This window comes from Heteronotia binoei, unplaced genomic scaffold (assembly GCF_032191835.1).
Source record: "Heteronotia binoei isolate CCM8104 ecotype False Entrance Well unplaced genomic scaffold, APGP_CSIRO_Hbin_v1 ptg002179l, whole genome shotgun sequence".
Classification (NCBI taxonomy): domain Eukaryota; kingdom Metazoa; phylum Chordata; class Lepidosauria; order Squamata; family Gekkonidae; genus Heteronotia; species Heteronotia binoei.
The window spans coordinates 1-14,715 of record NW_026800572.1 but is presented as its reverse complement, the minus strand read 5'-3'; the positions used below and the strand labels follow the sequence as shown (position 1 = coordinate 14,715).

The 14,715-nt window shown below is 52.5% G+C and overlaps 1 protein-coding gene across 1 annotated transcript; it reads left to right on the top strand.

The window, feature by feature from the left end:
* Window positions 1–751: 751 nt before the first annotated feature.
* Window positions 752–14,285, top strand: LOC132565934 (cytochrome P450 11B, mitochondrial-like; the record flags this gene model as incomplete). The annotated part of the gene is made up of 5 exons (XM_060230555.1): window positions 752–1,011; window positions 6,413–6,568; window positions 8,122–8,321; window positions 10,784–10,987; window positions 14,131–14,285. Coding segments are annotated over exons 1-5 (975 nt in total), but the record flags the coding sequence as incomplete, so codon positions are not given.
* Between the last annotated feature and the right edge of the window lie 430 nt (window positions 14,286–14,715).

The following is a 14,715-nucleotide window of genomic DNA, read 5'->3' as shown; positions in this document are numbered from 1 at the left end:
GATAAAGAAGGAAAATCTTCTTTGCCGATTCATGCCTTTTCCTCCCAATTTGGTGTGGAAGGAGGAGTGAAACCTGAAAGTGGGCGTCTCTTTGGCAGCCATGGATACGAGCATTAGGTCGCTTTCCTGAATTCACTTGTTTTAATCCCATCCCTAAAGACTTCAAATGTTTTAAAGATAACACACCAACTCTGACTCGCTTTCTTTTCCCGCAGCTGTACAAATGCCAGGTGAAAGGAGGCCCAAGCCGGGGACAGCTCAAGGGTTGCCTCCGATGCCCGCCCTGTTGGAATGGAAGGTCCCGGGCCTGAGGGGCTGTTGGGGTGACCAGATCCCTCCCTGGTCCAGGGCAGTTGCAAAAGACGTGTCTTCCAGACTGGCATTTTATTGCCTGTGCTGTGTGGATTTGGACACCACGCAGACCCAAGGGGGGTTCTGCCCCTAGGCTGTCATGCCCCCCCTCCCATTTCTGGGGAGTTCAGCTCCTTCTCTGTTGAGGGGGAGGGGCACAAGCCCTGTCTTGGACTGGGGTCTTCCGGGGGAGGCAGGGCTGCTCTGGCTGGCAGGCTGCAGGAGACAGGGGAATGTTTGCTTTGCTTCCCGGAGGGAGGGAGAGAGGGGGAGGGGTGCCTGGCCTTGGCAGGGGGGAGCACCAGCAGGGATATAAGAGCTGTCCCCAGTCTCCCCTTGCAGAGGGACAGGCTGAGTCAGGCACTGGCGAGAGGCCGGGCCGGGCCGCAAGAGAGGGGCAATGGGAGCCAGCAGCCGGCTGAGCCCCCGGGCAGCCCGGGGCACCATCTCCCGCTCCTTCTGGGCCGGCCGGGCCTGCCGGGCAGTGGCCCCAGCGGTGGCCGCTGAGCCGAGCCCTTCCAAGGTGCTGCCCTTCGAGGCCATTCCCCACAGCGGCCCCAATGCCTGGCTCAAACTCTACCGCTTCTGGAGGACCAACAGCTTCCAAAACCTCCACTACATCATGCAGAAGAACTTCCAGCGCTTGGGACCCATCTACAGGTGAGGCTGGCTGGCCTGGCTGTAGGACCTGACTCCCGCCCCCCACCTCCAGTCACTGGGCCCGGGAGGGCTGGGCTGGGCTGCCTAGGTGGGGCCCTTGACCCTTTGGACTGCCTCCCCCTGCACTCTCACCCCAGCCCATTGGGAGATTCTGCAGGCAGGGCTCCAAATGCAAAGGCTGGCACCTGCACCACAGATCTACGGAAGGGGTTGGATCCTGCCAGTTTTTCACCCTTTTCAACTGGACTTGTACATGCAGGTCCTTTTGTTCTCAGCCCTTCGGCTGGACTGTGCCGGTGGTTTTATTTGCACCCTCCAGGGGAGGGAGAGAGAGAGAGAGAGTCACCAAGGGCAGCTGTGTTGGTCTGCAGGAGCACAGAGCCGGATTTGAGTCCAGGAGGCTTAAATTCTGAGAAAGGGAAATTTGCTTTATATGGAGACCAGTCTAAACCATTTTTGGGAGACTGACCCTTCTGTAATGATCTGATAAAGCAAAGAGCAAGCAGAAGCCTCAGGGCTGCTTAAAGACGTAATGAGATTTCTCCCGGCATAAACTGTCCTGTGCTGGAACCCCACTTGGTCCAACGCAGTCCAAGAAAGTGAGTTTCCAGTGGAACAAAACCGTCTTGTTCTTTAGGGCGCTACCAGGCTCCTAATTCTTTCCTGTCGCTGTTTCATCAGTGGGATTGACTTGGCAGGAAATGTCCTCCAAATTGCCGGGAACTGAGTTTCAAAGGGTAGCCATGTTGGGGTGAAGTGGGACCACTAAAGCAGGGGCGGCCAAACTGGGGCTCGGGAGCCGCATGCGACTCTTTCACAAGTATTGTGCGGCTTCCGGAGGTCTCAGTGCAGGCTTGCTCTCAAGTTAGTGCTGGAACCTCAGTCGGCCTCTCAGCACTGACCCAGAGGTAGTCGATTATTCCCTCTGTGTCTGAAGTGGGGTTTGGAGGAGAAATAGGCAGGCTTGCAAGCTTTTTTCCTCCACCACAGAGGTCACCTGGAGACCCAGAGCAGGGAAAGAGGGTGCAAGAGCCAAGGGGGCCACTGGAAGGAGGGAAAGAATTAAAGTGCTGTGCAGGATCTCCCCTTCGTTTCATAGCTCTTGTAGGAGCTGTATTTATTAACCTTGGTGTCAAGGCAAATAGAGATGCATAATGATGCAAAGGGTCTTTTGCATTTGGTCTATCATCTGACTCCTGAGGGAGGAGACACTTGGAGTCAGTGATTTATGTGCTGCATTTCTATTTCCTTCTCCCATTGGTGCCAACAAACCATTCCTTAGCCTTTCCCTGTGCTAGTCTTATGGGGACTGTTGCTCCCAGCTTTTTTTTTTTTTTTTAAAGTTTTTTTTTTAAAAAAAGGGTCATGTTGTGAAGTGCATACATATGCATCTTTCTGTGCAAAGAAAGTATTAACCCTGTGGTGGAGGAGAAAAGCTTGAAAGCCTGCCTATTTCTCCTCCCAACTCTACTTCAGACACAGCGAATAATCAGCTACCTATGGGCCTTAATCTTTCTGTGCAAAGAAAGTATGAAGAGTTTAAATAAAGGCGTGTGTATAATATCCGTTTATGCCTTGCGGCTCTCAAACGTCTGACGTTTATTCTATGCGGTCCTTATGTTGAGCATAACTTAAAGACCAACAACATTTTCATAGTAGGAGCTTTTGAGAGTCAAAGCAAGGGGACTTTGGACTCTTGAAAACTTATATCATGAAGCTCTGGTTGGTCCCAAAAGTGCCACTTGGATTCAAACCCAGCAGTTTTTAGGATGCGACACTCGCATGTTTGTGAATTTGAGAAGGTGACACTCCTCAGAGCTCAAGGGAGGGATGAGGATGAGAAATAGTTTGGGAGCTGTGTTGCAAGTTGTGGGGGGGGGGGGGCGGGGTCTGGAGCTGAGAGGCGGGTGCTGGCAGAACCTCCCCCCCCCCCCCGAATCAGACCCAGGGTTAGTAGATTGGCTCCCTGCTAGAGGAATGCCTCTGCTTCTTTATTCGAAAACTTTTGATGGTGCGCCGCTTATGCCGGCTTTTGATGGTGCGCCGCTTATGCCGGCTTTTGATGGTGCGCCGCTTATGGCGGCGGACAGGGTCAGGAGCTTGGGGGTGCTATTGGAGCCTTCTTTAAAGATGGAGGCTCAGATAGCAGCCGCTGCCAAGTCCGCATTTTTTCATCTTAGACGGGCAAGGCAGCTGGCCCCCTTTCTGGAGCGCGACGACCTAGCAACAGTGATCCATGCTACGGTCACCTCAAGGTTGGACTACTGCAACGCCCTCTACATGGGGCTGCCCTTGTCTCGGACCCGGAAACTGCAGCTGGTGCAGAATGCCGCGGCCCGGCTGTTATTGGGTCTCCCAAAGTGGGAACACATCCAGCCGGGTCTCCGGACTCTGCACTGGCTTCCAGTGATATACCGAGTCTGGTACAAGGTGCTGGTTATTACCTTTAAAGCCCTATATGGCCTGGGACCTGCCTACCTGAAGGACCGTCTCTCCCCACATGTTCCCCAGAGAGCACTGAGGTCAGGAACACAAAATCTCCTCACTATCCCCGGGCCAAAAGAAGCCCGTCTGAAAGCCACCAGGGAAAGGGCTTTCTCCGTTATGGCCCCCGTATGGTGGAATCAGCTGCCGGAAGAGGTGAGGGCCCTGCGGGACTTGGCGCAGTTCCGCAGGGCCTGTAAGACGACCCTCTTCCGGCTAGCCTATACCTAGCCTACATTTAGCTAGGATAATAACTTGAGGAACTGGCCAGCCATCTGTTTATAGTAAATTGAATTACTCTGTTTTAATGTTTTAACTGCTTAAATTATTTAACTGTTTTATATTTGAAATTGTTTACTTTTAAGTTTGACTAATTGTTGGAAGCCGCCCTGAGCCATTCGTGGGAAGGGCGGGATATAAATCCCAAATAAATCCCAAATAAATAAATAAAGAAACGCTGTCTCAAAGTCTCTGGTCCTCTGAGGAACCGGGGCTGCCTCGGGCTGTTCTCTCCGGCTGGGAAGCTGGGAGCCCTGAGCATTATTGATAACGGTGTCAGCTCATTCAAAGCTGATGTTCTCTGCCCAGGAATCTTTTTGTAGAAAAAGCCCAGCAGGGGCTCATTTGCGTCTTAGGCCACACCCCCTGACACCAAGCCAGCCGGAACTGTGCTCCTGTGCGTTCCTGCTGAAGAAAAGCCCTGCCTCTCTGCTGATTCCAACCTTTCTTCTCCAGTCTCAAGTCACTGTTGAAAATATCAAATAGAAAGGGCTTGGGAAGTCTGATCCCTACGGGATGCCTCTAAGTTCTTCGCACTTTGAGAGCCAGTTTGGTGTAGTGATGAAGTGCGCGGACTCTTATCTGGGAGAACCGGGTTTGATTCCCCACTCCTTCACTCGCAGCTGCTGGAATGGCCTTGGGTCAGCAATAGCTCTGGCAGAGGTTGTCCTTGAAAGGGCAGCTGCTGTAAGAACTCTCTCAGCTCCACCCACTTCACAGGGTGTCTGTTGTGGGGGAGGGCCTATTTAGTGTAGTGGTTAAGTGTGTGGACTCTTATCTGGGAGAACAAGGTTTGATTCCCCACTCCTCCACTTACAGCTGCTGGAATGGCTTTGGGTCAGCCACAGCTATTGCAGGAGTTGTCCTTGAAAGGGCAGCTTCTGAGAGAGCTCTCTCAGCCCCACCCACCTCACAGGGTGTCTGTTGTGGGTGGGGGGGGAAGGTAAAAGGAGACCGTGACCGCTCTGAGACTCTGAGCTTCAGAGTGTCGGGCAGGATATAAATCCAATATCATCATCTTCTTTTTCCCAGCCAGTTTGGTTGTAGTGGTTAAGTGTGTGGACTCTTATCTGGGAGAACCGGGTTTGATTTCCCACTCTTCCACTTGCACCTGCTTTGGGTCAGCCAGAGCTCTGGCAGAGGTTGTCCTTGAAAGGGCAGCTGCTGTGAGAGCCCTCTCAGCCCCACCCACCTCACAGGGTGTCTGTTGTGGCGGAAGAAGATATAGGAGATTGTAAGCCACTCTGAGTCTCTGATTCAGAGAGAAGGGCGGGGTATAAATCTGCAATTCTTCTTCTTCTTCAATGGGCAAGTTTTCCGGTCTCAAGTGCCTTTTGGGTGCTGACCTCACTGCAATATATGCTTCGGAGGAGACTATACTAGTTGAGCCAAACCCGCCACATATCCCTGATGCTGTTCAGTTCTGCTCTGTAAAACCCTTAGGAGACTCATTCACGATTTTGGAATTGGGGCTCATCGAAATGCTGACCACGGCCAGCTCTAGTTCTCCTTGCCTCAACCCCCTGGTGATGCCACTGCCTCACCGTTGTGGTCAAGGGCCTAACCATCAATCCACTCAGGAGCTGGACTCTAGGACTGCCAGCCTCTAAGTGAGGTCTGGAGATCTCTTGGAATAGTAGCAGATCTTCAGCCTACAGAGATCTGTCCACCTCCCCCGCCCCCCCAAGGAAAGAGCTGCTTTTAGGGGTGGGGGCAGGGGATCCCCCGGTTTGGAGGCCCTCCCCCCGCTTCAGGGTCATCAGAAAGCGGGGGAGGGGAGAGAAATGTCCGCTGGGAACTCTATTATTGCCTATGGAGGCTTATTTCCATAGAAAATAATGACAAATTGATCCATGGTTATCTGGGAGGCTCGGTGGGGGGGCTGGTTTTTGAGATAGAGGCTCCAAATTTTCAGCATAGCATGCAGTGCCTCTCCCCAAAATGCCCCCCAAGTTTCAAAAAGATTGGACCAGGGGGTCCAATTCTATGAGCCCCCAAAGAAGGTGCCAATCCCTTGGTGGGGGCAGGGGATCTCCCAGTTTGGAGGCCCTCCCCCCACTTCAGGGTCATCAGAAAGCAGGGGGGGAGGGGAGGGAAAAGTCTGTTGAGCACTCCATTATTCCTTATGGAGGCTTATTCCCATAGAAAATCATGGAGAATTGATCCATAGAAAATCATGGAGAATGGTTATCTGGAGGCTCTGGGGGGGCGGAGCGGCTGGTTTTTGAGGTAAAGGCTCCAAATTTTCAGCATAGCATCCAGTGCCTCTCCCCAAAATGCCCCCCAAGTTTCAAAAAGTTTGGACCAGGGGATCCAATCCTATAAGCCCCGAGAGAAGGTGCCCCTATCCTTCATTATTTCCTATGGAAGGAAGGCATTTGAAAGATGTGCGGTCCCTTTCAATGCGATGGCCAGAATTCCCTTTGGAGTTCAATTGTGCTTGTCACACCCTTGCTCCTGGCTGCACCCCCAAAGTCTCCTGGCTCCGCCCCCAAAGTCCCCAGATATTTCTTGAATTGGACTTGGCAACCCTAGCTGCTTTGGGGGTGGGCATTCGACCCTCCCTTCCCTTCTGCCCCCAATTCTCCAGAATTTCCCAACCCAAAGCTGGCAGCTCTAACGGACTCCCCTTTGGCAGGGAGACGGTGGGCACCCACAGCAGCGTGAACGTGCTCCTGCCCCGCGATGCCGCCCAGCTGTTTCAGTCGGAGGGGATCTACCCACGCCGAATGGGCATCGATTCCTGGATTGCCCACCGGGTCCTGCGGAACCACAAATGTGGCGTCTTCCTGTTGTGAGTGAGGGCAAGGCAGGGGCGGTACAGAGGACGACCCACTTCCCCCCTTCACGGCTCAACGCAGGGGCTCATTTTTTTTGCACTTATCTCTTTAGGACAACGCGGACACCCTGCCTTTGGTTTGTGGAGTGCGTGGGTTTACAGTCCCAAGATTAAAATCATCCATCATACACTAAAAAAACCCCCTATTCCTTCCCACTCTCCTTAATAGAGTTCCCAGGTCTATTAGACTTTGGGGGTGGATCTGGGAGAGGGCGGGTTTGGGGAGGGGAGGGGCCTCAGCATGGTCCAATCCCTTCATTTTTCCCATGCTGAGGCCCCTCCCCAAACCCCGCCCTCTCCTGGATCCACCCCCAAAGTCTCCAGGTACCTAGTAACCCTACTTTGCACACTTTCTCTTGGCCAGATGGATGGGAGGAAAGAATAAAAGGCCTAGTTACAGACAGGGAAGTATTCTCTTTAGAAAGGCTGCAACAGGAGCGTTCCCTCACCCAGGGGGTGGTGAGTCTGTAGGCACTAGGGGAAGGGAATGTTTAGTTAGTCATATCAGGGTCTAATTTTCTTTGCACCACCTTTTATTGTTTTTTTTTCCCACTGTCACCCCTTTTACAACTCACTTGTTTGTTTTTGAGCATTCACAATAAATTCGTTATTGTTATCCTGCCTGGGTTCTCGCTCTTCCATCATGGCTGGAAGGTGTTTTGTTAAGAAGGAAGACACAGGGATCAGGTGGGTAGTCTGGGCCCTCCTGGACAGACCCTTGCCAGTGGTGGCAGCCAGAAGAAGGCCTTCCCTGGTCCCCCACTGTGTGACAGGAACAGCTCGGTCTCAGTGGTAGCCCCTCCTCACAATAAGAAAGCCCAAGACTCAGCTCCTGGCATTTCCTGTTAAGAAGGTATTTTGGATACCTGGTAGGGTTGCAAATCCCCAGGTGGGGGCGGGGGATCCCCTGGTTTGGAGGCCCTCCCCCCGCTTTAGGGTCGTCAGAAAGCAGGAGGAGGGGAGGGAAATGTCTGCTGGGAACTCTGTTATTCCCTATGGAGATTTATTCCCATAGAAAATCATAGAGAATTGATCCGTGGGTATCTGGGGCTCTGGGGGGGGGCTCTATTTTGGGGTAGAGGCACCAAATTTTCAGTATAGCATCTAGTGCCTCTCCCCAAAATGCCCCCCAAGTTTCAAAAAGATTGGACCAGGGGATCCAATTCTGTGAGCCCCAAAAGAAGGTGCCCCTATCCTTCATTGTTTCCTATGGAAGGAAGGCATTGAAAAGGTGAGCCGTCCCTTTAAATGTGAAGGCCAGAACTCCCTTTGGAGTTCAATTATGCTCATCACGGTCTTGATCTTGGCTCCACCCCCAAGTCCCCAGATATTTCTTGAATGGGATTTGGCAACCCTAATACCTGGGCTTGGGAAAATCCAGGAAGGGAAGCCAAGACAGCACAGAGGATTGAAATGGATGCTGGTGGGGAGGAGTGGGGGGCTTCCCGTTGCATCTTCTGGGCCAGCCTCCCCAGCATCTTCCTCACCTCGATGCTTTCACCCTGCAGGAACGGGGAGGACTGGCGTGCCGACCGGCTGGTCCTCAACAAAGAGGTGATCAGCCCTGCCAGCACCCACAAATTCCTGCCCTTCCTCAACACCGTGGCGGAGGACTTTGTCGACTTTATGCACCGGCGGGTGAGGAAGAACACACGGCGGCTGCTCACGGTCGACCTTTACCATGACCTCTTCCGCTTCACCTTGGAAGGTAGGCCGAGCGCCCCCTCCCACTGTCCCGCAGCCCTCCCAATGCTGGCCACTTCTCCACCCTGCACTTCTCTCCAAAGCTCTTGCCAGCTGCTCAACCAGACCGGGCAACACACCCACCTCCTGGCATGCCCTTTAACCCCTCTGAGCTGCTCCAGGAGGGCTGCCAGCTTTGCAGGATAGCCACTTGATGGAATGCCCCCCCCCCCAGCAAGGACAAGGCCTAGGACACCTGCTCCCTCCTCTGCTTCTGTGCCAGTGGCTGGCTGCGGTGGGGTGCCCACTATTGCTCTAGCTGGCCAGTCTTGATTCCCTACATTTCAGATAGGGTTGCCAAGTCCAATTCAAGCAATATCTGGGGACTTTGGGGGTGGAGCCAGGAGACAGTGGGGGTGGTGTCAGGAGCAAGGTTGTGACAAGCATAATTGAACTCCAATGGGAGTTCTGGCCATCACATTTAAAGGGACTGCACACCTTTTAAATGCCTTTCCTCCATTGGAAATAATGGATAGGGGCACATTCTTCTGGAGCTCATAGAATTGGACCCCCTGGTCCAATTGTTTTGAAACTTGGGGGGTATTTTGGGGAGAGGCACTGGATACTATACTGAACATTTGGTGCCTCTACCTCAAATAACAGCCCCCCAGAACCCCAGATACCCGCAGATCAATTCTCCATGATTTTCTATGGGAATAAGCCTCCATAAGGAATAATGGAGTGCTCAGCAGACGTTTCCCTCCCTTCCCTCCCCCTGCTTTCTGATGACCCTGAAGTGGGGGGAGGGCCTCCAAACTGGGGGATCCCCTGCCCCCACCTGGGGATTGGCAACCCTAGTTACAGAGTCTGTTACAATTTTGCTCTGATCTGAATAGTCCAGGCTGGCCTGATCTCCTCAGATCTTGATGGGGGACACCACCAAGGAGGTCTTGGGTTGCTACCCAGAGGAAGGCAGTGGCCAACCACCTCTGGGTGTCTCTGGCCTCAAAAACCCTTTGGGGTTGCCATAGGTGTTCCTTCTAAGCTGAGCTAGTGTGAGCTTGCTCACAGTTTTTTAGCCTCCGGCTCACCCATTTTTGTCTTCGCTCAGGGAAAATAGGCCCAGAGCAAACTAATTTATGCAGTCACTCAGCACTTGAATGCCAAGCAGCTCACAAAGTAGAATTTTTGCTCACAAGACTCCACAGCTTTTAGGGAGTATTGGTTGCCCTAAATGAGCCAGCATGGGTTAACAGCGGCTGACTCTAGTCTGGAGAACTGGGTATGATGTCCGCCCTCCTCCTCCACATGCAGCCAGCTGGGTGACATTGGGTCAATCCCAGTTCCCTCAGAATTCTCTCAGCCCCACCTAGAATCATAGAGTTGTAAGGGACCTCCAGGGTCACCTAGTCCAACCCCCTGCACAGTGCAGGAAACCCACAAATACCTACTCCTAAATTCACAGGATCTTCATTGCTGTCAGACGGCCATCTAGCCTCTTGAAAAACCTCCAAGGAAGGAGAGCCCACCACCTCCCAAGGAGGAAGCCTGTTCCACTGAGGAACTGCTCTAATGGTCAGGAAGTTCTTCCTAATGTTGAGCCGGAAACTCTTTTAATTTAATTTCAGCCCTTTGGTTCTGGTCCTACTTTCTGGGGTCACAGAAAACAATTCCACACCATCCTCTATATGACAACCCTTCAAGTACTTGAAGAGGGTAATCCTATCACCTCTCAGCTGCCTTCTCTCCAGGCTAAACATGCCCAGCTCCTTCAACCTTTCCTAATAGAACTCGGTCTCCAGACCCCTCACCATCTTTATCGCCCTCCTCTGGACCCGTTCCAGCTTGTCTATATCCTTCTTAAAATGTGGTGCCCAATACTCCAGGCGAGGTCTTACCAGAGCAGAGTAAAGCGATACCATCACATCACGTGATCTGGACACTAGACTTCTGTTGACACAGCCCAAAATTGCATTGGCCTTTTTAGCCACCGCATCACACTGTTGACTCATGTTCAGCGTATGATCCAGTAAGACCCTGAGATCCTAACTTACAAAGTGCCTTTTGTGGGGGGAGGAAGGGAAGGAGATTGTAAGCCACTTCAAGACTCCATGAGGTACAGAAAAGCTGGGTATAAAATCCTCCTCTTCCATCATCTCCATGGGCTACAGCTCGACAGCACTCCCCTCAGGAAGAAGAGGAAAGGGTGATGGGATCTGTGTTAAGGACTGCAGTGGAAGACTCCACGGTCCACCGCCTGAGCCAAGGCTGACCCCCTGCCATGGCAGGACCAGAACAAGGAGGCGCCAGGGCTGTGACCCGACGGAGGGACCCTTCCCCACCCTGCTGGGGGAACATTTGGAAATCCTCTGGGTGGAATCGTGATGCTCTGCAAGTGGCCTGTGGTGCCCACGTTTGGCCCCAAGGAGTGGCCACCTGTTCAGCCCCACGGCCCTCCTGACCCTGTCCCTCTGCTTCTCCCCACAGCCAGCAACTACACCTTCTACGGGGAGCGCCTAGGCCTTCTGGAGGAGAACTCCAGCCCGGAGTCCCAGCGCTTCATCCATGCCCTGGAGACCATGTTGCAGACCACCTTGCCGCTGCTCTTCATCCCGCCAGAAGTCATGCGCTGGGCCAACCACAAGCTCTGGCAAGACCACATGGACGCCTGGGACACCATCTTCCAGCACGGTCAGCCCCAGAGTGGGAGAGCCCCCCTCCTGCCTACAGGCTGCTGAGGGGCTTCGAGGTGCAGAAGGAAGCAGGGGTTCCGGGTCCCCTCGTCCACCAGCAGAAGATGGGGGGTAGGGTTGTGTTACACAGCAGGGGGCCAGGAAGGGCCTTCTACTGGCTGCCACCACTTAAGGGTCTTTCTGGGACGACCCAGAACACCCTCCCGACCCCCGGGTCTTCCTTCTTAACAAAACAAACTGGCTCTCCAGAGCATACTGCAGAGCCAGTTTGGTGTAGTGGTTAAGTGTGCGGGCTCTTATCTGGAAGAACCGGGTTTGATTCCCCACTCCTCCACTTGCACCTGCTGGAATGGCCTTGGGTCAGCCACAGCTCTAGCAGAGGTTGTTCTTGAAAGGGCAGCTTCTGTCAGAGCTCTCTCAGCCCCACCCACCTCACAGGGTGTCTGTTGTGGGGGGAGAAGATATAGGAGATTGTAAGCTGCTCTGAGTCTCTGATTCAGAGAGAAGGGCGGGGTATAAATCTGCAGTCTTCTTCTTCCCCACTCCTCCACTTGCACCTGCTGGAATGGCCTTGGGTCAGCCATAGCTCTGGCAGAGGTTGTCCTTGAAAGGGCAGCTTCTGTCAGAGCTCTCTCAGCTCCATCCATCTCACAGGGTGCCTGTTGTGGGGCGGGGGAGGTAAAGGAGATTGTAAACCGCTCTGAGACTCTGATTCAGAGAGAAAGGCAGGGTATAAATCTACAGTCTTCTTCTTAGGTTCAAAGACAGCATAGTAAACAAAAGAGAGCCAGTTTGGTGTAGTGGTTAAGTGTGCGGACTCTTATCTTCCCCACTCCTCCACTTGCAGCTGCTGGAATGGCCTTGGGTCAGCCATAGCTCTGGCAGAGGTTGTCCTTGAAAGGGCAGCTTCTGTCTCAGCCCCACCCACCTCACAGGGTGTCTGTTGCGGGGGGAGAAGATATAGGAGATTATGAGCTGCTCTGAGTCTCTGATTCAGAGAGCAGGGTGGAGTATAAATCTGCAGTCTTCTTCTTCCCCACTCCTCCACTTGCACCCGCTGGAATGGCCTTGAGTCAGCCATAGCTCTGGCAGAGGTTGTTCTTGAATGGGCAGCTTCTGTGAAAGCTCTCTCAGCCCCACCCACCGCACAGGGTGTCTGTTGTGGGGGGAGGAAGGTAAAGGAGATTATGAGCCGCTCTGAGACTCTGAGATTCGGAGTGGAGGGTGGGATATAAATCCAATATCTTCATCTTCTTCCTCTGCTATCCATGACTGAAGAGACATGAGGATCCAGGCATTATACGTAGGGTTGCCAGGTCCAATTCAAGAAATATCTGGGGACTTTGGGGGTGGAGCCAGGAGACATTGGGGGTGGAGTCGGGAGCAAGGGTGTGACAAGCATCATTGAACTCCAAAGGGAGTTCTGGACATCACATTTATAGCGGCCGCACACCTTTTCAATGCCTTCCCTCTACCGGAAATAATGGATAGGGGCACCTTGTTTTGGGGCTCATAGAATTGGAGCCCCAAAACATTCCCGCCCCCTCTCGCTTTCTGATGACCCTGAAGCAGGGGGAGGGCCTCCAAAGCGGGGGATCCCCTGCCCCCACCTGGGGTTTGGCAACCCTAAGTATAACAATAATTTTATTGTAAGTGCTCAAGAAGAAGGAGTCTTGCTTCCTTCGGTCCCTCAGCTGCAGAGGTTGCTCAGAGTCATTTTAAGTCCAGACCCACAACAACTTATTCCTGGCCTCCTGTGGTGTTGCAGTTTTGTGGTTGTGTTCTCTGCATTCTTTGACATATGTCAGATCCCTTTTTGCGCTGTTTCGAATTGTTGTAACGCTAGTCTTGCTGCACCCTGACTTGGATATCCTGGGTTAGCCTGATCTCGTCAGATTTCGGAAGCTAAGCAGGGTGGTCCGTGGCGAGTCCTTGGGTGAGAGACCACCAAGGAAGTCCAGGGTTGCAACCTAGAGGCAGGCAATGGCAAGCCACTCCGTTCATCTCTTGCCCTGAAAACCCCGTGGGGTTGCTGTAATTCAGCGGTGAAAGAAAGAAAGTGTAGAATCCTAGCGTTGGGAGGGAGCTCCGAGGTCATCTAGTCCAACCCCCTGCACAGTGCAGGAAACTCACAAATGCCTCCCCCTAACAGGAACCTCACAAACACCTCACAGGATCTTCATTGCTGTCAGATGGCCATCTAGCCTCTGTTTAAAAACCTCCAAGCAAGGATAGTATAGAAAAGTATAGAACTCCAGGCTTTTTGGGGGGCGGGGGAGGGGGGGGGGAGAATGAAAAATTGTGAGTTTGTTTTGTTGAAGTTTCAGACATGGGGACATTGATCTGAGATTTATGTGAGCTGAAGACTAAGACTCCTTGAAACTGTACATTATCGATTACCGGTACAGCTCTGCTTTCTTAAGGTGGTCAAATCTGAAGTGGCCAGGGAAGAATACTGTTGGCCGAGCCACAGTTTTGGACTAGCTTGACATCTATTTGTTAAGAGCAACCTGCATTAGCATTGAGTTACTGCACTGTGTCACACTGCGTATTGTATTACTCGGTTGTTTGTACATAAATCCAAGCGGGCAGCCTTGTTGGTCTGAAGCAGTTGAACAAAGCAGGAGTCAAGCGGCACCTTTTAAGACCAACCAAGTTTTATTTAGAACCTAAGCTTTCGTGTGCTCTCTAAGCACACTTCATCAGACGAGGGGCTCAGGTATTGTGGCTGGAACACATGCAGTTTGTACATCTTCCTTGTTAAAATGGGCTTTGCCACTTTACATATTGTTCTCAATTACAGAGGTTAATTACTTTAAAGTTTTGTTAAATACGTAAGTCTTTTGTCACCCTGAGGCTTTTCTTTCATTCTTTAGCCATATAATTACCCCCTGTGCTTGTTGGTAACTCAGTGGTGACCTGACGATGGGACAAAAAGTACTATTGCATTCATTAGATCTCTCATGCTGTCGTGCTATTGGGTTGCTCTGCTTTATACCCTTCAACCCGCCTTGAATCTCAGTGCAAAACGTAGACTGTAAAGAAGGTTAAAAGAACATGCCATCCAAACCTGGTCTCAAGGCTGGCAGGGACTTCCCCACGGCCTGCTGTGATTTCATCCCCGTCTTCTTGCTTCCGCAGCGGACAAGTGCATACAGAACATCTACCAGGAATTCTGCCTGGGGAAGCCCCGCAAGTACTCTGGGATCATGGCCGAGCTGCTGCTGAAAGCCGAACTGCCCCTGGACTCAATCAAGGCCAACATGACGGAGTTCACAGCCGGGGCTGTTGACACAGTGAGTTCAGTGCCTGGCAAAGCTGGCTCCGGAGCCACCGTGGCAGAACTAGATAGTTCCTAGGGGCAGGGTGTGGCAATTGGCCATCTAAGCAATAGGTTTGCCCTCTGCAGGTACCCTTCCAGGTGTGGGAGGGAATCAGAGACGTCCCTGCCTCGGGTACCTTCAGGCTCGGAGGAAGAACAACCTCTAAGGACAGCGCTGCTTCCACCTAGAGCCAGTTTCAGGAAAAAAATTCCCTGGGACTTTTCTGTTTAGAAAAGAGACAGCTAAGAACATAAGAGAAGCCATGTTGGATCAGGCCAATGGCCCATCCAGACCAACACTCTGTGTTACACAGTGGCCAAAAAACCAGGTGCCATCAGGAGGTCCACCAGTGGGGGAAGGACACTAGAAGCCCTCCCACTGTGCCCCCCAAGCACCAGAAATA